Source organism: Aquarana catesbeiana, linkage group LG04 (assembly GCF_042186555.1).
Source record: "Aquarana catesbeiana isolate 2022-GZ linkage group LG04, ASM4218655v1, whole genome shotgun sequence".
In the NCBI taxonomy this organism is placed as follows: Eukaryota; Metazoa; Chordata; class Amphibia; order Anura; family Ranidae; genus Aquarana; species Aquarana catesbeiana.
In genome coordinates this window covers 40,506,335-40,530,805 of record NC_133327.1, presented here as the reverse complement: position 1 = coordinate 40,530,805, position 24,471 = coordinate 40,506,335, and the positions used below count along the sequence as shown (strand labels likewise).

Genomic DNA, 24,471 nt, shown 5'->3' with positions numbered 1-24,471 from the left:
GACTGGGATGCCATTAAAGTTCATGTGCGTGTAAAGGCAGGTGTCGCAATACTTTTGACAATATAGTGTATATGTGATGTTTTGTGCTCTATGCAGAGCAGGTTAGGCCATGGGTGTTGGGAGGAGCAGGCAAGGTGTTGCATATAACTTCCTGAAAACAACGCAGCATCCTGCCTCGGTACTCCCCCGAGGAGCAGTGGACTGGCTCTTGGGAGGAGTTATTCAAGTATCAAATTGCCTTGATAAGTAGATGTCAGGTTGGAGGAGAGGGCTTTTTCTAAGCTAGCTGCATTTGCATGTCAACTGCCCTGGGTAATGGCCATGTGAGGCATACAGTATGTTATGCTGATCCTTCGTGAAAAAACTGAAAGCCAATGAATGAAAGGGATGGGCTAGATACAAGGCTGAAGGTAAAAAGATCCAGAAGAAGCTGAGCATTCTCCAGCCAAGAAAAGAGGCAGGTTCTATCTGACTTGCTGCAACTTCCAATGGTTACTGTGAGAAGCTCACAATGTACAATGAAATCAGAGTTAGGGCAGCAGATTTTTTTGCATTGGTAGGGCCGATTAAATGTGTTGTCACATTGCACTATTTACTTTTGCTTTAACTTTAGCTTTATCAAAATCAAAATTTAATTTAACTCTATGCATTAAGTGTTTGTGTTTTATTCTTAGGCCTTGTCTTTACTAATGGAGAGACCTGGAAGGTGATGAGAAGGTTTGCTCTTTCCACACTACGGGATTATGGGATGGGAAAGAGAACTATAGAAGATAAGATTAGTGAGGAAGCTGAATTCTTGGTACAGACTATTGAGTCACATGGAGGTAAGTGTTCTCAGGGGCAACGCTAACCATGATGCTATTTGTTCTACTAATTGCCTGTTAATTAAGTGACTCGCACTCAAACTTCACCAATTTAAACCAAGCTTTCTTTAAGCCATCAAGCTGAGTCTCCATATGTAAGGAAAAAATAAAGACAGTTTCCTATGCCTAAATAATTACAAACATTACATAGAAACATGATTTTTAAGCTGATTAACCACTTGCTTACTGGGCACTTAAACCCCCCTCCTGCCCAGACCAATTTTTAGCTTTCAGCGCTTTCACTCTTTGAATGACAATTGCACGGTCATGTAACACTGTACCCAAATGAAATTTTTATCATTTTTTTCTCCACAAATAGAGCTTCCTTTTGGTGGTATTTGATCACCTCTGTGTTTTTTATTTTTTGTTAAAAAAATGAAAAAAGACCGAAAATTTTTAAAACAAAAACAAAACGGTTTTATATTTTGTTATGAAATTTTGCAAACAGGTAATTTTTCTCCTTCATTGATGTACGCTGATGAGGCTGCACTGATGGGCCCTAATATGCGGCACTGATGGGCACTAATATGCGGCAGTGATGGGCACTGATGGGCACTGATAAAGGAGCACTGAGAGGCGGCACTGGTGGGCACTGATGAGGCGAGACTGGTGGGCACTGAGAGGTGGCACTGGTGGGCACTGAAAGGTGGCACAGTTGGGTAGCACTGATGGGCAGCACTGAGAGGTGACACTGGAGGGCATTGATAGGTGGCACTGAAGGGCACTGATGGGTGGCACTGATGGGTGGCACTGATGGGCACTGATGGGTGGCAGTAATGGGCACTGGTAGGTGACACTGATAGGCAGCACTGCTAGATAGCATTGATGAGACACTGATTGGCATCACTGGTGGGCGTTGATAGGTGGCACTCTTGGGCATTGATAGGTGGCACTGATATTCACTGGTGAGCACCGATTGATGGCACTGTGGGCACTGGCAGGTGGCACTGGCAGGCGGTACTAGTTGGCACAGATGATGCGGCTATGCCTCCTCCTCTTCGGGACCAATGTCCCTTCAACAGAAGCCAGTGATCAACTTTTTTTTCTCCTCACGCTGACAAAAAAAAACGATTACCCAGCTTCTGTTTACATCACGTGATCAGCTGTCATTGGCTGACAGCTGATCACGTATTAGGGGGCCGGGATCCACCCCTTACTACGATCTGTGATCACCCAAGTCTCATTGACTCGGTTATCATAGAGCATGCCGCGTGCGACCCGCAGGGGGCATGCAAAGAGGAGGAAGTCTATTGACGGCAATGTAGGTCCGCACTGTAGCCATCATTCGGCTATAGCGCGGATGGGAAGAAGTTAAATAATTTGCATGAGGTAGATCTATATTACTTTTACTGTATATCAACCCTTTTCAACCAGGGTTCTGTTTGGGTTTTTTCGGGGGTGCTTTAGCAAAAAGCCTAAATGTTGCTTCAAATTGCCCAAAAATTGTCAACAAGCTGTTGGTAGATCCAGCCTGCCTTTCTTTCTACACAGATTTTTATTGTTCAGCATTGCTACCTTGGGCACCATGTGGGTCAGCTACCAGCATCCTAGGTATTTAGGGCATCATCAGTTGATAAAGAGGAATTCTGGGGTCTACTCTACACCAGTGGCAGCTCAATTTTCTTGAGGGGGGTGGCCCCAGCCAGCCAGCCAACCACCCTCCACCCCCGATGCTTGATTGATCGATCACCGCTTCACTCATGTCGCCATGAGCCCACCCTTTTTGAAGTCAATTAGAGCCTCAGGTTCTAATCATGTGCTTAAAAAAAAAAACATCAATGCATCCGGCGCCAGGCATGCGTCCGGCACCAGACATGTAGATTAGGGGCCAGGCGTATGGATTAGGAGAGCGGCGTTTTGTCTTGGAGTTTTGTCTGATATGTTCTGCTAGGGGTTCCATAAGCAAATTAAAAATTTGTGGGGATAACGGGCATCCTTGCCTAGTGACATTTGTTATATGAAATGTTTGGGATAACATGTCAGCTGAGAAAACTTGGGCTGAGGGAGTGGAGTATAGTGGTAGTAGAGCTTTTAAGATATGTCCACTGAAATTTTTGGAGGACCTTCTGAAGGTATGACCAAAGTATCCTGTCAAACGCCTTCTCTGCATCCAGTGATAGGAGCAGAGAAGGTGTTCCGCTGGACTCAGCATAGTGTATTATGTCTATCAATCTCCTGGTGGCATCTGAAGCTTGTTGTCCAACGGTGAAGCCAGGCTGATCTCTATGGATTAGTGTGGGCACAATGTTGAGTAATCATGTTGCAATTATTTTTGCCTAAATTTTCAGGTCTAAGTTTAGGAGAGAGATCGGACACATTTTTTGGGGGGCTATCAGCTCCTTCCCTGGTTTTGGCAGTGTTATGATCAATGCTTGCAGGGATTCATGAGGAAACAATGAAGAGGAGGCAGCGTCGTTAAATAGGGCTGATAGGGGTGAAAGAGGCTGTATAAATATGAGGGAAGTGTTTGTTCAAACATGCAGGGGCAGCCGAAGATGAAAAATGCGTCTCTTGTACACATAGGATGTCGCATTTCAGGTCTTGGGCTGTTTTCCAAAGTGAGTGTCTTTTTGCCAGGTGGTTAAGCCCGTTGGCACTGAGGGACATTACTGTAAGTGGCATTATTGGTGGTGTAAGGATGACCCTTAAGCCCCATACACACTATCAGATTTTCTGCTGATTTTTTCCTTCAGATTTACCAAAACCATATAATATGAGGTCAAGCCTTAGGAGTTTCAATTTGTATGCAATCAGGCAGGCCCTTGTACTACATGGTTTTGGTAAATCTAAAGACAAAAATCAGCAGAAAATCTGATAGTGTGTATGGGGCTTTAAAGTCACAAAAACTTACAGTTAGTTGTAAGAGTATGAAGTCCGTGTTCTAGAGGACAAGTGTTGTTGTTAGTTGTAGTCTCTGATATTCCTGGTTGATACGTGAGGACCCATGAGGAGTTTAGAGCTAGAGCTGTAAAATAACAAGATTAATAACAGAAAGAGATATTAACAGGAGAAAATTGGAGCTTGTAGAACACTGGATTTGGGTGGGTATACCACCGCTTAGAACAATAGGTAGAGTAGAGAAACAAGGATTTCAACTAAACCACTACAGGGGGAAACAATAGACAAGTGTTGAATGGATTTATAAATCTGAAAGCCGATAGCTGGGAAGAAGTTCAACTGTGAAGAGATATAGGCTCATTAGAACTCATTACTTCAATTTTTGTCAGGTGTAGTATCTTCCTTGGGTGTGGCGTGATGGGTGAGGTCCATGTTGTTCCAGTGGTGGATTGGATTCCTGAGGGGGCTCAGGAATGATTCCCCAAGTGTGAAGTAGTTGCATGCCGCTTTTGAGGGTATTGATCACATGTGACATACCATTCCTTGTTATGAGCAGTGTTGCTGGGTAGCGCCATTTAAATTGAATTTTGTAGTTGTGGAGGCCTTTGGTGACAGGGTTGAGTTGTCTCCTCGATTGCAGGGTATATTTTGAAAGATCCCAGAAAAGTAGAATTCCATGATATGGTGCAGGAAGCGGTGAGCTGGTTCTGGCTGTCGTCCGTGAGGAGTTTTATGTAGAAGAAGTGCACTCTCATTAATACATCTCTAGGGATTGAGTCTGCTAGGTGAGATGGTTTAGCAATTCTGTGGATTCGATCTACAATCAGATCTCTAGTTGAGGCATCAGGAAGAATTGTATGCATGAGCTCTTTGGCATATTTGGGAAGGTCAGTTGGCAGTATAAATTCAGGAACCTCTCTCAGTTTTATATTATTCCTTCTGGATCTATCTTCTAAATCTGCCAGTTCGGCCCTTACCCAGGTTTTTCCTCTCTCACTTCATCGTATGTGTTGATTAGATCATTGACAGTTGTGGTACATTCCTCCATGCTATTTTCAATGTGTGACACTCTTTCATCAAGGACATGCATGTCAGTGGATATCTTGGTGAATAAAGATGAAGGATCAGTCATTAATGAGGATTGGAGGGACAACAGCATGTCTTTTAGGGTGGTATCAATCACCGGCTGCCCTGTAGTGGGGAATGAGGCCATGGATGTGTGTAAGGCCTGGTTGGATTGGAGGGGGTTAAAAGCCTGGGCCTCAATTTGTGCAGGCAGCGGTGGCAGATCTATCTGCATGTGGGCTTTCGCTGGGCTGCCTGTGTGGGGCTTTCCCTCTGATCTGTGTTTTGGGGATGGGGGGGTCCTCCTGGACATCATCCTGGACATCATCTGGGAGATCCGCGTATGCCTACTGTAGCATGGCCGAGCCGGCGCCATTTTGGCTGTGACTGACCTTAGGTGCTGGTTTGAGGAAGATGGCCGTCAGTTTTTTTGGGCGGTAATCGCTCATCCTCTTGCGGGACATGGCTGGCTGGGATGCCTGGGTGATAAGGAGTCAGAATGGCCATGGATTGTCCGCGGGATTGGGCCTGTGTCGCTCCGGTACTCTCCCCTGGCTGATGAGCTTTGTGTCTAAGCGGCCATCTCTGGCACTGGCAGGCCATGCCCCCCAGGACTAGCAGATTTAGATGGACTTTACTAACAAATTAATGCTAAACTCAAGCTAACACTTTTGTAGCTTGAGTTCAGCAAGGGTTTGTAACAATCGGCTAGAGGCCAATTTTGCTGGATAACTTGGTCTGTTAAAAAAGTTGAAAAATAACAGATTTACGGCCAGGTAAAAACAAAGAAAAAAGCCCCCACCCCAAAAAAAAATAAATGAATGCAGCCACCACATCTAAACTCTGGTAAGATGCAAAATATTAAAATTTTGTTTTGGAGTTTAATCCCCACTTTAAGTCACTTCTAATGGGTGAATGAGGTTTAATTTGCATTGCCCTTGATCTTTTACATTAAACAAGATTACTTAATCAAAAACTATTCAGTTTTACTTGATATGACTTTTTTATTTAATATATGCATATGAATAGTCAAATTGAATGTATTTTTTTCCGTCTGTGTTCCAATTCCAGGGAAGCCTTTTAACAATCAGACTATCATAAATGCAGCTGTGGCCAACATTATTGTATCCATACTACTGAGCCGTAGATTTGAGTATGAGGACCCTACTATACAGAAGCTCATGAGATTAGTTAATGAGAATGTAAGACTTCTGGGTTCCCCTAGAGTAAGGGTAAGTTGTTTTTACTGTTTGGTTCTACATAAGTATATGACAAAGTAACAAATACCGTAAACCCACAGCTGTGCGTAGCCAATACCTAATCGATGGTTGTATAAAATGCAAAAAACTAAAAACAGAAAATTGTATCAAATATTTACAAGGAAGATATTTGTGGATGACTGCACTCTGATATATTTGCCTTTATTGAAGAATATTCACAAAAACAATGTGAAGTGAATAAAAAGAGCTAAGATGTTTTGCACTAACTAGCACCCAATCAAGCTATGATTAGGCTATAGTTAGTGCAAAACATTTTCTCTTTGTTCCATCGTTTAACATTGTTTTTATGACTATTCTTCTCTAAAGATATATCAGAGTGCGGTCATCAACAAATCTTTCTTGTATGCACCTCAATGCAAGCTGGATCGACGCCTCATTCCCTCTGGAAGAAGTAGTGGCTACACCTGGAGTGATGTCCTCTTCTCATTTTCAGCTGCGTACCAAATACTTATTGTAATTTTTCTTTCCTGGTGCGTTAAATCCATGGCAGCATACGTATGGTAGTATGCTGGCATGTTGGTGCCAGGAAAATGAAAAATTGTATCAAATAATTACCATTATTTCCCCCTAGTATCAATCGATGCCAGCATAATATCACATGTATGCTGCCATGTTGGCGACAGGAAACAGAGTTTCTCACCCTCTATTATTGAGGGTAACTTACTCATTGTTTCCTGGTTGTATTATTACTCCGAGAGTCGTGTGTATGAAGAGGGCGGGCTGGTACCGCTGAAAAAGAGAATGTGTTCCAAGCATAGCACCCTCTTTTGGGTTAGGCACGCTCCAGTCTAACTGTGGATCCAGACAAACTTGGACAAGCAGATCTATACCCAGACAAAAAAAAACAGGCTCGATGGATGACTTGGTCTTTTTTTTTGCCATCACTCTTCTATGTTTCCATGTTATAAAGATAACAAAAATGAATAAATAACCATTTTACATTGATCTTTCCAGATGACAGACATAAGTCAGTGAGCTCTGGTTTTTGTTAAGTGAATAAAAAAGTAACAGTAAAGGTGAGAGATTAAAAAAACAGGGGTGCTCAACCTTTTGAAGAGCGAGGGGCACAATAAAATGAAATGGTTCAGAACTTTAAATTTTTTATTTTGAATAGCAAGAACATTTTAACCAGTTGCCGCCCTCCCACCGTCAAATGACGGAGGGATGGTGCAGCTCTTGTTCTGGGTGGACGTCATACGACGTCGCCCAGAAAGGCACCTCTCGTGATTGGGGGTTGTGCTGTATTGCTAGGACACGGCGCAACCCTGATCTCTGTAAAGAGCCACGGCCGCGGTTATTTAACCATGTGATCGACTGTGTCCAATCTGATAGTGTGTGGCGACGAGTGCCAATCAGCGGCATCTCCTCACAGGGGAGACCTGGGCTGGTAATCAGGGCACTGATCATCTGTGCCCTGATTACAGGAAAGCCCAAGCAATGCCCATCAGCGCCACCAATCAATGCCCCTAAGTGATGCCAGTCAGTGAAGCCTTTCAGTGCCTGCTCATCAGTGCTGCCTATCAATGCCCATCAGTGCCTCCCATTAGTGCCCATCAGTGTCGCCTATCCGTGCCGCTTATCAGTGCTCACCAGTGCCACCTATCAGTGCCCCTATCAGTGCTCATTAGTGTCATATATCAGTGCGGCATATTAGTGCCTCCTCATCAGTGCCACCTAATCAGTGCCCATAAGTGCTGCCTTAATCAGTGCCCATTAGTGCTGCCTCATCAGTGCCCATCAGTGCCGCCTTATCGGCGTACATCAGTGTAGGAGAAAAATTACTTACAAAATGTACTGACAGAAACTAAGAAAAACTTTTCTTTGTAAAAAATAAAAATCCCAGCAGTGATTAAATACCACCAAAATAAAGCTCTATTTGTCTGAAGAAAAAAGATAAAAAATTAATTTGGGTACAAGGTAGCATGACCGCGCAATTGTCATTCAAAGTGTGACAGCACTGAAAGCTGAAAAATGGCCTGGGCAGGAAGGGGGTGAAAGTGCCCAGTATTGAGGAGGTTAAACAACAATCAGGATCATTTTTTTATGGGACCAATCCTGCTGGATGTTTACCCACTATTACTCTCTTGTGGTTGTGGTGCACTTTCTGAAAACACACCAAAATTCTGCATTCAGCATAAAAGGATACAAAAGTGGTCTATGGCTCAGTGCAGCTAACCCGCAGTAAAGCCGCAGGTGCAATGCATTGCAGTCACGGATCATTGTGAAAGCAGCCCAATAGTTGTTAACCCTTTTGTAAGTGGTAATATGCTCATTGCAAAAGCTAGTATGCCCAGTGTATGTTGTTTAACCATTTGCTGGCAGCCCTTTATCAGCTTTACTGCTACAGGATGGCATTTCTGCCTGCAGGGGGGCCCACACTTGCCACTGGCGGGCCACTTCTGCCAATTGTCGGTAAACTACACAGAACAGGGATCTTCCTATGTAAACAAGGCAGACCACCGTTCTGTCAGGGGGGAAGGGATGGATTCTGTGTTCTCCCAAAACAGGGATTAGAATCCATCTCTTGCCCTAGTAAAAGCAGCACACATAGTAAACACAAGCAAAGACTAGGCACACAGTTAACCCTTTGATGCCCTAGATGTTTAACCCCTTCCCAGCCAGTGTCATTAGTACAGTGACAGTACATATTTTTAGCACTGATCACTGTATCATGTAAAATTTTATTTATCCATAAACGCCACTTAGCTAATCGCCACCAGGAGACTACCTCTCTGGCATGTTTGACCCTTACAGGCTTACTCATAGATGATACAAATATACTGTAGTGAGTTGAGCGATGTCATCGGTTTGTGGCTTCTCCTTTTCTGTCACTTGAAAAAGTTTTGGCTTTGGATACGCTGGCCAGTCATCACTATCATGATGGTGCCATATGATGCCATTCATTCTGATTGGCACCCCAGAGCATCTTGTCGATAGATACGCATTTCAGAGCTGTCCATGACAATGAACTAAAGTACGTTGTGGTGTGGTGCATTAACAATTTTTGGTGCATTTTGGTGTGCCAATCTGTTCATTTTGTTTCCTGCAATGGTATGAGAGAGGTAACTATTTTTTTTATAAACACCATATTTTAATTATTAATTTAATTTTGAATTAACAGGGTGATTAAATAGACTAAAATTTATTTAAAAAAAAAAAACAATAAATATTGTGCATTTTTTTTCCCTTTATAGCTGTACAACAGCTTTCCATTTCTGGTAGGTTTTCTGCCCGGAGGCCACAAGAAGATGGATGAAAACCGCCTACAGATTCAGAACTTTATAAGAGCAACATTTACTAAGCAGAGGAAAGAACTGGATGTAAATGATCAGAGGAACCTTGTTGATACATTTTTGGCCAAGCAGCAAGAGGTAAGGATTAAAGCCGTATTAAAGTGGTTCTGAAGGCTGAAGGGTTTTTACCTTCATGCATTCTATGCATGAAGGTAAAAAATCTTCTTTGTGCAGCCCCCCCCCCCCCCCCCCCCCAATCCTTACCTGAGCTCCCTCCTATCCAGCGATATTCACGATAGCCTCAGCTAGGGTTGCACTGATACCAGCATCGTTATCTGTGCCGATACCGAGTATTTGCACAAGTATCGGTACTCCTGCAAATGCACTGATACCTGTAACCGATACTTTCAGGCTCAGTTCCTTGAGCTATCTGTGCATCCCTAGCCTAGCTGTCCCGGGACACTCCCTCCTCTTTGGCTGAGAGCGCAACGGGAGTCCATTGGCTCCCACTGCTGTCAATCACAGCTGGTGAACCAATGAGGAGGGAGGTGGGCTGAGTCATGGCTCTATGTGTCTTATTGATGCATAGAGCAGTGGCTAGGGAGCGAGCATGCAGGGCAAGCGGTTTTGTCTGGGGGCACTGTTGGAGGGGGAGGGGCCAGGAGCACAGCAGGGGATGCAAAAAGAAGAGGATCAGAGCTGCTCTGTGCAAATCCACTGCACGTAAGTATAACATGTTTACTGTATTTAAAAATAAAAAAAAAAGAAGCTTTACTACCACTTTAAATCCTCAATGTTTTTTAGTGCAACACTTTAGCCTAACACTTGCAGCTTACAACTTTCAGTACTTCTGTCTCCTGTGCTGCGTTCCTGAACTTCCATATAGTGAACTTGGTGTTGAGTTATTCACTTTACAGTCATCACAGAGGACAAGGGGGCACTCTTTACATCTAGAGGAAAAGAGATTTCATCCCCAAATACGAAAAGGTTTTTTCACAGTAATGCCGCGTACACACGAGTGGACTTTACGGCAGACTTTGCCCGGTGGACTTTTCAACGGACTTTACGACGGACTTTCTGAATGAACGGACTTGCCTACACACAATCAACCAAAGTCCATCGAATTCGTACGTGATGACGTACGACCGGACTAAAATAAGGAAGTTCATAGCCAGTAGCCAATAGCTGCCCTAGCGTGGCTTTTTGTCCGTCAAACTATCATACAGACGAGCGGACTTTTCGACCGGACTAGAGTCCGTTGGATAGATTTGAAACATGTTTCAAATCTAAGTCCGTCCAACTTTTGAGAAAACAAAGTCCGCTGGAGCCCACACACAATCAAATTGTCCGACGAAATCCCGTCCGCAGGGCAAAGTCTGCCGTAAAGTCCGCTCGTGTGTACGCGGCATAAGAGCTGTGAAAATGTGGAATAGACTCCCTCCAAAGGTGGTTCTGGCCAGCTCAGTAGATTTAAAAAAAAAGACCTGGATTATTTCCTAAATGTACATAATATTACTAGGTACTGACATTTATAGGTAAAGTTGATCCAGGGAAAATCTGATGCCTCTCGGGGGACCAGGAAGGAATTTTTTCCCCTGTTATAGAAAATTGGATCATGCTTTGCTGGGGTTTTTCGTCTTCCTCTAGATCAACTGTGGGTATAGGATTGTTTTATATGGGATTGTATGATATTATTTTTTATTTATCTTAATGGATGAACTAGATGGACTTATTTCTTTTTTCAACCTGACTAACTAACTATGTGATTTTGTAACGTCAGGTCTTTACAGAAAAGACTCAACAGTGGACAGAACAATCTCATTAGCTCGGAGAAGGGAGGGGGAAGCAGAAGGAGCAGGGGAGTGCCTTGTTATCATAGGCAATGGAGCTTTGTGTAGTCTTTGTGTACACACAGTGTAGGGATATACGGTGCATAAAATTGCCCATAGGTGACATTTTAAGGCTCCATGCACACTAGGAGCAGAAACAACGTCAACGTTTTTAGCTTAAAAACGTGGCATAAAGGACGCAAAATTGAAAGCATATTGTACAAAGTTTAGGCGAGTCTATGAGAGTTTAAGAGCATTTTGTTTATAGGCGTTTTTTGCACTACACTCCCCTCTGCAAAAGCCAGGAAATGATGTACAGTGACAACACACCTTTTTTTTTTTTTTACTAAAAAAACGTTGAAACTTCACGATCAGAAGAGATAAGAGGTTTAGGGGAGACTGACGTTTTTACAGCTCTTAAACTTCTCCAGAAAATGCGATAGAAAAGGTTTTTTTTTTCCTGCCTCTGAACGTCTCTGACAGAAAACGCCTGTAGTAGTCATAATGTGCAAAGACACATAGAACACAATAGAAGTGCTTCTAGAGGCAGGTGAAAAAAAAACGTCAAACGCCTGTAGAATCAACGTTTTTTAAGTCCAGTGTGCATGGAGCCTAAAAGCTTTTACAGATTATCAATTTAGAGTAAATTAGAGATATTGTCCTCACTCCAACGTTCAAGGTAATACCTCTAATGTGTGGTGCAATAATTGTTTGAATATGCGTGTCTGAAACTAAGCCAGCGTTTGCTTTTATGTGTATGCTCAGGTGGACAGGGGTACTTTTAGATTATTTTTATTTATTTTATTTAACCGCTTCCCGACCACCTCACGCAGATATACTGCGGCAGAAGGGCACATACAGGCAGATTAACGTACCTGTACGTTGCCCTTTAAAAGGCGGCTTGTGCGCGCGCCCGCCGGGAGCTCCGTGAGTGTGAACGCGGGTCCCGCGGACTCGATGTCCGCGGGGATACTTGCGATCGTTTCACGGAGAGGAAGAACAGGAAATGCTGATGTAAACAAGCATTTCCCCGTTCTGCCTTGTGACACTGACACTGATCACGGCTTCCTATAATTGGGAGCGGTGATCAGTGTCATGTCACACATAGCCCATCCCCCCCACAGTTAGAATCACTCCCTAGGACACACTTAACCCCTATAGCGCCACCTAGTGGTTAACCCCTTCACTGCCAGTCACATTTACACAGTATTTAATGCATTTTTAATTGCACTGATCGCTGTATAAATGTGAATGGTCCCAAAATAGCGCCAAAAGTGTCCGATCTGTCCCCCATAATGTCGCAGTCACGATAAAAATCACTGATCGCTGCCATTACTAGTAAAAAAAAAAATTATTATTAAAAATCCCATAAAACTATCCCCTATTTTGTAGACGCTATGAAAAAATGTTTTTTTTATATATTTTTGGGGGATATTTATTATAGCAAAAAGTAAAAAACATTTTTTTTTTTTTTTCAAAATTTTCGCTCTTTTTTTGTTTATAGAGCAAAAAATAAAACTGCAGAGGCGATCAAATACCACCAAAAGAAAGCTCTATTTGTGGGGAAAAAAAAGGACACAAATCCCATTTGGGTACAGCACTGCATGACCATGCAATTGTCAGTTAAAGTGATGCAGTGCCAAATTGTAAAAAGTGCTTTGGTCAGGAAGGGGGTAAAATCTTCAGGGGCTGAAGTGGATAATGTATTTAAGGTTTCAATCATATCTCCCCTTTCCCTTCTTTCCTGCTAATGCCATTTTTACATAAACCCTTTCCTTTTACATTACATAGCTTATTTTAGACCGATTTATGTCATCAGTATGTGTTTGTGATTCTCTGTGCAATGCAGGCAGACCATGGCTGGTGGGAGGAGCCAGCAGAATGCTGTACATAGCTTCCAGAAAACATAGTTACATAGTTAGTCAGGTTGAAAAAAGACACAAGTCCATCTAGTTCAACCATTAAAATAAATAAAAAATAATATCATACATTCTCATATACCCAATCCTATACCCACAGTTCATCCTAGAGGAAGGTGAAAAATCCCAGCATGCATGATCCAATTTGCTACAACAGGGAACAAAAAGTCCTCCCTGGATCAACTTTACCTATAAATGTCAGTACCCAGTTATATTATGTACATTTAGGAAAGAATCCAGGCCTTTCTTAAAGAAATCTACTGAGCTGGCCAGAACCACCTCTGGAGGGAGTCTTTATCACATTTTCACAGCTCTTACTGCGAAGAAACCTTTCAGTATTTGGGGTTTAAATCTCTTTTTTTCTAGACATAAAGAGTGCCCCCTTGTCCTCTGTGTTGACTGTAAAGTGAATAACTCAACACCAAGTTCACTATATGGACCCCTTATATATTTGTACATGTTGATCATATCCCCCCTTAACCACTTAAGGCTAGGTTCACACTGCTGCGAATTCTATTGCGAATTTGAGCCGTTGCGATCGCTCGAATTCGCAAGTCATTTAAATTTCATAGATTAACATTAGTGCCGTTCACATCGATGCGTTGCGAATATAACCTGCGTGAAAAAAAGGTCCTGTGCGAGTTTGATCCGTGTGCTATGCGAATTCAGCTCTATAGACTGCAAAATTTGCAGTAGAATCGCAAGAACACATATAGAATTCGCAATGCAAATTCACAACGCAATCGGAACAAAATTGCACTAAATTCGCACTGCAGCAGTGTGAACCTAGCCTAAAGACCGAGCCTCTTTCTGAGATTTGTTGTTTACAAGTTAAAAACATTTTTTTTTGCTAGAAAATTACTTAGAACCCCCAAACATTATACATTTTTTTTCTAACACCATAGAGAATAAAATGGCGGTCGTTGCAATACTTTCTGTCACACCGTATTTGCGTAGCGGTCTTACAAGCACACTTTTTTTTTAAAAGTACACTTTTTTAAATTAAAAAATAAGACAACGGTAAACTTAGCCCAGTTTTTTTTTATATTGTGAAAGATAATGTTACGCTGAGTAAATTGATACCCAACATGTCACGCTTCAAAATTGCGCCCGCTCATGGAATGGCGACAAAATTTACCCATAAAAAAATCCATAGGAGACGTTTAAAAAATTCTACCGATTGCATGTTTTAAGTTACAGAAGAGGTCTAGGGCTAGAATTATTGCTCTCGCTCTAACGATCGCGGTGATACCTCACATGTGTGGTTTGAACACAGTTTTCATATGCGGGCGCTAGTTACGTATGCGTTCGCTTCTGCACACAAGCTCGTGGGGACGGGGCATGTTTAAAAAATGTGTTTTTTTTTCTTACATCTTCTTTTTTTTTTTTTACATTTTTGCACTGTTTTTTTTTTTTAAATGTGTCACTTTTATTCCTATTACAAGGAATGTAAACATCCCTTGTAATAGAAAAAAGCATGACAGGACCTCCTAAATATGAGATCTGGGGTCAAAAAGACCTCAGATCTCATATTTACACTAAAATGCAATAAAAAAAAAATTGTCATTTAAAAAAATGGAAAAAAAAATGGCCCTCTAAGAGCTATGGTCGGAAGTGACGTTTTGACGTCGCTTCCGCCCTGCAGTGATATGGGGACGGGTGGGGGCCATCTTCCCCTCACTCGTCTCCATACCCAGCAAGGGGACAGACACAATCGCCTCTGCCGCTGCCAACGGCTCCGGTAAGCGGCGGAGGGCACCGGATCGCGGTGGATGCGGGGACCCCTTTCCCGCCGCCGATAAAAGTGATCTTGCGGTGTATCCGCTGCAGAGACCACTTATCTTGTAGCGGACCGCCCGCTGGAGAAGAGGATACCGGGGTTATGGCAGCTAGCTGCTGCCATAACAATGATCACCTCCTTCAACGTCATCGTGTAAAACGACGGTGGGCGTTCCGGAAGTGGTTAATCTCCTCTTCTCAAGAGAGAATACATTCAGTTCCTCTATAATTCAGTTCCTCTTATCTTTCCTCATAGCTGAGCTCCTCCATGCCTCTTATCAGTTTGGTTGCCCTTCTCTGCACTTTCTCCAGTTCCCTGATATCCTTTTTGAGAACTGGTGCCCAAAACTGAACTGCATATTCCAGATGAGGTCTTACTAATGATTTGTACAGGGGGGCAAAATGATATCCCTCTCTCTGGAGTCCATACGTCTCTTAATACAAGAAAGGATTTTGCTCGCTTTGGAAATTGTAGCTTGGCATTGCATGCTAATATTGAGTTTATGATCTACCAAAATCCCCAGATTACGGATCCCCTCAGTTGCACTCCCCCTAGTATGTATGATGAATGCATATTCTTAGCCCACAAGTGCATAACTTTACATTTATCAACATTAAACCTCATCTGCCACATATTCGCCCAATTAGACTGTGCATTGAGGTCGGCTTGTAAATTGGAGACATCCTGTAAGGACGTTATTCCACTGCATAGCTTGGTGTCATCTGCAAAGACTGAAATGGTACTCTTCATCCCAGACCCCATATCATTTATAAAGGTATTAAAAAGTAAGGGTCCCAGCACTGAACCTTGGGGCACACCACTGATAACCTTAGACCATTCAGATAAGAATCATTAACCACTACTCTCTGAATTCAGTCTTTTAGCCAGTCTTCTATCCATTTACAAACTGGCCTTTCCAAGCCTGTAGACTTTTACACATGAGTCGTGTGTGGGGAACGAGCAAACGATTTTGCAAAATCCAAATATACCACGTCCACAGCCACCCCTCTGTTCAAGGTTTTACTTGACTCTTCATGAAAAGAAATCAGATTTGTTTGACAACTTCTGTCTTTCATAAATCCATCGAAGCACCTTGTCTCAGTACTTCTATCAAGAGACCTCAGCCCTGATGAAAGCAGTGGGTTGCCTCTTGGGAGAAATTGTGCAAATATTAAAATGCTTGATTGGTGGATATCATCTGGAGGGGTGGATGTTTCTGGGAAAGCTGCATTTGCATGTAATGCTGAGCTGCTGTGATTGAAATGACTGAAATCCAATGAATAAAAGTGGTGTGCAAAAATAAAACCAGAATAAAGGAAAAAATCCTCCAATAAGGTCACTTCAATGGGAATCCAGCCAAAATTTTGGATAGAGTAGTAAAGGGTCAGAAACTCGGTTAGGATTTTATGTCTGTCCTTATTAGGGAATATTCTCTGTATTTTCTGCTAGGACATTGATGTGAGCTGAAAGTTCTGCAATAGACATGTATGTTGTAGACCCAGAATTATTGCCGGAGAACTGTTGTTACATTGCATCTACAGTAAATATCTGAATATCTTCTCTCTGTTTCTCTAGGGGAAGCCAGAATCTACTCTGTATTTTCATGATGACAATTTAACAGCCCTGGTGGCCAACTTGTTTGCGGCTGGAATGGAGACGACATCCACCACTTTGCGTTGGGGCCTTCTTCTAATGATGAAGTATCCTAATATACAAAGTAAGACATGCCGCTATGTGACCTCAGACTGATCATGGAACATCACCCTGGGATTTTCCTCCTGAGTTTAAATTTTCCTTTGACCAGTACTTACTGAACTTTAAAATTTGTGCTAAGTGTTAGTAACCTACAGTGCAGCACTGACTGCATTTTTGGCACCGGGGACCGGTTTTGTTGAAGAAAATATTTTTCCAAGGACCGGGGTGGGTATCAGGTTAGCGGTATTAGCGCTTCAATCATCCCGACACCATGTTGATAGGGTCACCATTAAAGCCTTCCACCAAATGCAGTTGCTTGTCACTTGCCACTTACCTCTGGGGGAATCTAGGATGGAAAAGGACCTGGGGTCCTAGTAGATGATAGGCTCAGCAATGGCAGGCAATGCCAAGCTGCTGCTAACAAAGCAAACAGAATATTGGCATGCATTAAAAAGGGGATCAACTCCAGAGATAAAACGAGAATTCTTCTACGATAAAAGACTCTGGTCCGGCCGCACCTAGAGTATGCTGTCCAGTTCTGGGCACCAGTCCTCAGGAAGGATGTACTGGAAATGGAGCGAGTACAAAGAAGGGCAACAAAGCTAACAAAGATTCTGGAGGATATTAGTTATGAGGAAAGGTTGCGAGCACTGAACTTATTCTCTCTGGAGAAGAGACACGATATGAGAGGGGATATGATTTCAATATACAAATACCGTACTGGTGATCCCACAATAGGGATAATACTTTTTCACAGAAGGGAGTTTAACAAGACTCATAGCAATCATTAAAATTAGAAGAAAAGAGGTTTAACCTTAAACTACGTAGAGGGTTCTTTACTGTAAGAGAGGCAAGGATGTGGAATTCCCTTTCACAGGCGAAACTATTAGATAAGTACCTGAACGACCACAACATACAGGGATATACAATGTAATACTGACATATAATCACGCACATAGGTTGGACTTGATGGACTTGTGTCTTTTTTCAACCTCACCTACTATGTAACTATGTAACATCACTATATACCATAGCAGCACTCAACCTGACTTTACTGATTCCGGTAGTGGAACAGAAAGTCCCCATCCCATTGTTGGAACAAAGTGCTGTATACTATATGTAGCTGAGGCTACATAGAGTTACTATAGCGTGCCCAGTAAGGGCACCTGTTAGTGCAGTAAATAGTTTTTGGGCCAGCTTGGATGGATAGATACAGAGACAGCTCCCAGTCTCTATTAACGATCAAGAGCTGGCAGGACCAGTTCCCAATCAGGTGACCATTCAGGAAGTCCTTCCTGCCCCTGGGAAGAAAGATTCAGTTAAAGTAACACTGGGGCTCAGCGGGAAGGGGTAAATGTGTGTTTTTTGTACCTTGACATGCATTGTGTTCTTTCTGTTTAGTGTGCTGTGTTGTGCTCTATTTAAGCCTTAAGAAGACTGTGGTCTGAAAATAATTGTTTTAACTTTTTTGAACATGTGCAGGGATTTTCATCATGTTGTGGAACAAATCGAATTAGCAATTGTCCTCTAAGAGGCTGCTACTGAAGCTATTTTTTTAAATGAAAAGATGGTCTCACATAGCTATAGTGATTTATCTCTCTCTGGCCATTGGGTAGCCCAGGTTATAGCTTAAAATTGAATAGGAAGAGTATAAAGAAAGCCCCCACTAATTTTAACAACAATCTTTCCATAAGGTTACAAGTGCAATTGAAGTATTTTATGCATGTTACTTAAGTGTGTAGACAAACAAAACCCCAGAGATAGCTGCTGGATTTTCTTAAAGAGTGACAGACCAGTGTAAGTATTGATGTGCCATAGCTGTGGGATGCATGCGGAGGCTGGAAATCACTGTAGTAGTCACTGCAACTACTTTGATCTCCACTAGCTTCCTTGTCTCATGCCAAACAGCTGCCCTGCTGCATTGTGAACACAGAAGATTGCTTGCATGGTATAAGCACCATTCAGAGAACACTTTGTATTTTCTCAATAAATGCAAATAGTTCTCTGATAGGATGAGGTGGAGAGGTGGGGCAGTGACATTACAATCTGCACCTCTTCCAATCAGAAAACAACTTCCATGGAGATCCCACAAGTTTGGTATATGCATACAGTGCCTTGAAAAGGTATTCATACCTCTTGAAATGTTCCACATTTTGTTATGTTACAACCAAAAACCTAAATGTATTTTATTAGGATTTTTTTGTGATATACCAACACAAAGTGGCATATAATTGTGAAGTCGGAGGAAAATGATGAATGGTTTTCAAAATTTTTTGCAAATAAATATCTGAAAAGTGTGGCATGCATTTGTGTTCAGCCCCCTTTACTCTGATACCCCTAACTAAAATCTAGTGGAACCAATTGCCTTCAGAAGTCACCTAATTAGTAAATAGAGCCCACCTGTGTGTAACCTAATCTCAATAAAAATACAGCTGTTCTGTAGAGCTCTCAGAGGTTTGTTAGAGAACCTTAGTGAACAAACAGCATCACAAAGGCCAAGGAACACACCAGACAGGTCAGGGATAAAGTTGTGGAGAAGTTTGAAGCAGGGTTAGGTTATAAAAAAATATCTCAAGCTTTGAACATCTTACAGAGCACTGTTCAATCCATCATCTGAAAATGGAAACAGTATGGCACAACTGCAAACCCACCAAGACATGGCTGTCCACCTTAACCGACAGGCCTGCCAAGAAGAACATTAACCAGAGAAGCAGCCAAGAGGCCTCTTTTAACTCTGGAGGAGCTGCAGAGATCCACAGCTCAGGTGGAAGAATCTGTCCACAGGACAACTTTTAGTAGTGCCCTCCACAAATTTGTCCTTTATAAAAGAGTGGCAAGCAGAAAGCCATTGTTGAAAGAAAGCCATTTACTTACCCTACCTGTATGACCCCCCTGCTTTATTTGTAACTGTTTCATTTCCTGTCTTCCAAATAAACTTTTGTAAACAAAAAAAGAAAGAAAGCCATTTGCAGTTTGCACAAAGCTATGTGGGGGGCATAGCAAACATGTGGAAGAAGGTGCTCTGGTCAAATGAGACCAAAAATTCACTTTTGGGCCTAAAAGCAAAACGTTATGTGTGGCGGAAAACTAACACTGTACATCACCCTGAACACACCATCCCCACTGGGAAACACAGTGGTATCAGCATCATGTTGTGGGGATGGTTTTCTTCAACAGGGATAGAGAAGCTGGTCAGAGTTGATGTGAAGATGGATGGATCCAAATAGTGTACAGTAATGTTTCTCAACTCCAGTCCTCAAGTACCCCCAACAGGTCATGTTTTCAAGATTTCCCTCAGATGAAACGGCTGTCGTAATTACTAAGGCAGTGAATCTGATCACATCACCTGTGCAAAACAATAGGAAGCCTGAAAACGTGACCTGTTGGGGGTACTTGAGGACTGGAGTTGAGAAACATTACTGTGCAGGGCAATCTTAGATAAAAACCTGTTAGAGTCTGTAAAAGACTTGAGACTGGGGTGGAGGTTCACCTTCCAGTAGGACAACGACATCAAGCATACAACGAGAGCTACAATGGAATAGTTTAGATCAAAGCATATTCATGTGTTAGACTGCCCCAGTCAAAGTCCAGACCTAAATCCAATTGACAATCTGTGGCAAGACTTAAAAATTGCTGTTCACAGACGCTCTCCATCCAATCTGACAGAGCTTGAGCTATTTTGCTAAGAAGAATGGGCAAAAATGTCACTCTCTAGATGTACAAAGCTGGTAGAGACATCCCCAAAAAGACTTGCAGCTGTAATTGCAGTGAAAGGTGGTTCTACAAAGTATTAACACAGGAGGATGAATACAAATGCATGCCACACTTTTTACATATTTATTTGTAAAAACAAATTGAAAACCATTTATCATTTTTCTTCAACTTCACAATTATGTGCCACTTTGTGTTGATCTATCACATAAAAACAAATAAAATACATTTATGTTTTTGGTTGTAACATGACAAAATGTGGAAAATGTCAAGGGGTGTGAATACTTTTTCAAGGCACTGTACTTACATTGGTCTAAGTTGGACCAATTTAACTATACAAAAATGGCCATACCCAGTCTTCAGCTTTAAAGTGGTTGTATAGGCAGAAGTTTTTTTTATTTTAAAACCTTTATTTGCATTATAATGCATTCTATGCTCGATCCAGTGATGTTGCAGGAGAGAGCTGCCCGAGACTCTCCCTCCCTCATTGGCTGAGACAGCAGCGAAGTGCCATTGACTCCTGCTGCTGCCAATCAAAATCAGTGAGCCAATAAGGAGAGAGAGGGTGGGCCGTGGCTGAATGGACACTGGGAGCTGCGGCTCGGCTCGAGTGCCCCCATTGTAAGCTGCCTGCTGTGGGGACACTCAACAGGATGGAGGGGCCAGAAGCACTGAAGAGGGACCTGAGAAGAGGAGGATTGGGGCTGCTCTGTGCAAAATCACTGCACAGAACAGGTGAGTATAACATGTTTGTTATTTTTAACAAAAATAAAAATTTTGTATCACCTTAACTAAAGGAATTGAGAATCTTCACACAGTAAGTTGTGTAAATATTAACTTTAATTAACCAATCATGTGAAAAGCAAATTGGTGGAATACCCAATCATGTTTTAGGCTAAATCAGTAAACAGGAAGTTGCTTTTGACATGGTTGAATAGTTGAAGTGAATATCCACGTCATTTATTGTGTGAAAATTCTCCACTCTTTTGAAAAATCAACCTGCACATTTTCACCTAACTACAGTGTGCAAGCTAATTTTTATTTTTTCATTTGGTAGAGTAGGGAATGAAGGCTAGAACCAGTTGGCTAGTTGAACCTGAATAACGCCAGCACTGGTGTGACTCCCCCATTTAATCTAAGACATCGGGTTGGTTTAGGTTGGAGTGGGAGTTAGGTAAGTATAACAACTGTTTGGTGAGTTAGGTGTGGGGTTAATAGGGGGGGAGAGGAACATTCTATTTGGATGAATTGTACTCATTTAGGATATACATTTACATACCTCCCAACATTTTGAGACAGGAACAAGGGACACCTATTAGCAGAATTACTTAGGCATAGGGCACACCCCCCTGCCACGTCCCCCTAAATGAGAATTATACAAAAAAAATGATTAGTTAAACTCAAAAGTTCTTTATATTGGCTTTTGACATTTACAAATTGGATGAAAGGTTTAGCACTGGGAAACAATTTTTGAAAGATAAATAGTGCTTTTTATATACAACTATATAGATCAGACCAAAATGAGGGACAAATGAGTGGGAACGAGGGACAGAGGGACTTTGATGCGAATCAGGGACAGTCCCCTGAAATCAGAGACAGTTGGGAGCTATGCATTCATAGAAATTCATTCTGATATCTGTATGTCAACAGAGAAAGTGCAAGAGGAAATTGAAAAAGTCATTGGCACAGCTCAGCTTAGATTAGAGCACCGGAAACAAATGCCGTACACTGATGCCGTTGTTCATGAGATCCTGCGCTATGGTGATATCGCACCAGGAAGTGTTCCACATGCAACTTCACAAGATGTCACATTTCGAGGATATTTTATTCCAAAGGTAAGTGACTGAAGTATAAGTATAATATGGTAATGTCATTAAAAAAGCTGTTTTTAATCTTTTGAAATGTGCATCTTACATTCAAATAATTCCTGATGATACTCCTTCCTATGAAGGTCCTTTTTTAGGCACTTTCTGTTACTGAGTTACTGTCCTCCAGTGCTGTTCCTGCATTGTCACCATCACATGGACCACTGATGGAAACTATAAGTGGCCGTGCTGACAATGAGCAGGCATGGTCCATTATTGTCACTATTAGTAATCTATCCTAAAGCAATGAGGAGTAATTGCTGCTGAACTGATTGCATATAGACAGGGGATGGCTGCAAATAGGTTGGAGCAGTTCATCAGCACTGAGATTAAAACTTGAATAAAAAAAGGTAAAAAAAACTAAAAGCATCCCTTATGCTGATTTTATTTATTTATTAGAAAAAAGGTTTTAATCACTTGTCTACTGGGCACTTTTACCCCCTTCCTGCCCAGGCCAATTTTCAGCTTTCAGCTCTGTCACACTTTAAATGACAATTGTGCGGTCATGCATCACTGTACCCAAACAAAATTTTTAGATGTTTTTTTCTCACAAATAGAGCTTTCTTTTGGTTATATTTAAATTATTTATATTTACTTTTTTATTTTTTTCCAAAATATTATTATTTGTTTGTGTATAAGAATAACATACAGAAGGCTTAAACATGAGTCATACAGTAATAATATTTTTTTAGAACTACAAGGTATATTTGCAAATAAAATACAGTCACTTCTGTATTAACCGTAACATAGTGGGTCCGGGCCCATAGTGTGTTTTAGGGTATACAATATTCCTATGTAGAACACTTCCTAGTTTAGATGCCCAAGTTGGTTTTGAATTGCTCCATGTATTAGTCAGTTAGGGTTGGGTTGAGAGTAGTGCTTTTGAGTGGTCTTGATGAAATCCTCAGGGGATGGAGCAAGACTAGTATTTAGGAAGGGTTTACAGTATGTTTTGTATGTGTAAGGTTTTGTAAGAGGGCCGGGTGTGATGTATGCGAAGTGTATTTGGGGGGGGGGGGTCGATGTGGGTATAGAAAATGGGAACATGGATGGGGATGGGAGAGGTGGAAGAAGAAAGAAAGGGGGGGGAGATAAATAAATAAATAGATGAATATGAGAGCTAATATCAGTGGCTAATAAAATGTAGGCGACTCTGACTGGAGTTCCTGTTGGAGGGGAACAGCCCTTGAAAGGGTGGGGAGTGCTAAGCCAAAGCTTAGGTATCAGAGGAGAGGTACTACCGGGTTTGGGGAACTGATTGTGTATTAATATTAGGTTTTTCCTTATGTGGGTAGATTGTGTAAGCGTGAGTACTCTGGGGTTATCTGAAAGTGTATCCAGCATGCACATTTGGCTCCGAACTTTGTAGGAGTGTCATGGGAGATGTGAATTAGTTCTTCCATTTTGGTAACTTTATGGATTCTGTTAAACCATGATTTGTGATAAGATTAGTATGGTAGGGGTGAGTGGTGTAGTAGGAACTGGGCTGGGTTCAATTCTAAATCATAAGAAGTTACATGAGAAGTGATACGACATACCTCTTTCCAGATAGTTTGTATGGGAGTGCAGGACCACCATATGTGCAATAGTGTGCCTCGGTCTTTATGGCATCTCCAGCATGTTTCTGGTGTAGTAGGTTTGAATTTGTGTAAAAGGGCTGGGGTGCGGTACCATCTAGATTGGATTTTATATCCATTTTCCTGTGTGGACACATTTATTGATCCTTTATGAATTTTCAGGAAAATTTGTTCCCAGGTTTTTGTTGAAAGTGATAGGGAGAGGTCTCTTTCCCAGTTTTTGCAGGGTTTACTATCGTTGGATTGTTGGTCAGCAAAAAGTAGAGCGTGTGCGGTAGATATAAGATGGTTTTGGGGTGTTTCTCGAGTACAAAGTATTTCAAAGGGAGTAAGTTGTCTTGAGCACCGTGAGTTTTTGTCTAAAGTTCTTAGGTAGTGTGTGAGCAGCAAGTATGTCCAGAGGGGGATGGGTGGCTTTTTCATTTGGGTGGCTAGGTGGGAGGCTAACTGGAATTTACCTTGGTTATAAAACTGGTGGATTAGAATTTGTTCATGTGACCAATGATCTGTGGCAATACATGCCTGGAGGGAAGTCTGGATTTAATGTTATCAAGCTTAAAGGCCCAGGGATAGATGATAAGGTGGTTTGAGTATATACCTTATTGAAGCTTTGTAGAGCGGGTCCAATTAATGGATGAAAATGTGTTTTCCCTGGGATGTGACGTTGTCCATGGTAGAGATTCGAGGGGGAGGATGGTGGCAGATGCTTCTAGAGAGACCCAATCTTTGTAGGGGGAATGGACATTCCAGTTTATTATTCTGGAGAGGTGTATAGCTTTATGGTCGTTTAAGAGGTCTGGAAGGCCTATCCCTCCC

The 24,471-nt window shown here is 42.0% G+C and overlaps 1 protein-coding gene across 7 annotated transcripts in view; it reads left to right on the top strand.

Moving 5' to 3' along the window:
* LOC141139189 (cytochrome P450 2K4-like) overlaps positions 1-24,471 on the top strand; it is a 68,457-nt gene that overhangs the window by 29,042 nt on the left and 14,944 nt on the right. For all 7 annotated transcript variants that reach the window (XM_073625106.1, XM_073625108.1, XM_073625109.1 and 4 more), the window contains exons 4-8: positions 675-824; positions 5,838-5,998; positions 9,241-9,417; positions 16,383-16,524; positions 21,864-22,048. In XM_073625106.1, the coding sequence (XP_073481207.1) occupies positions 675-824; positions 5,838-5,998; positions 9,241-9,417; positions 16,383-16,524; positions 21,864-22,048 (815 nt within the window). The remainder of the gene's footprint in view (positions 1-674; positions 825-5,837; positions 5,999-9,240; positions 9,418-16,382; positions 16,525-21,863; positions 22,049-24,471) is intronic.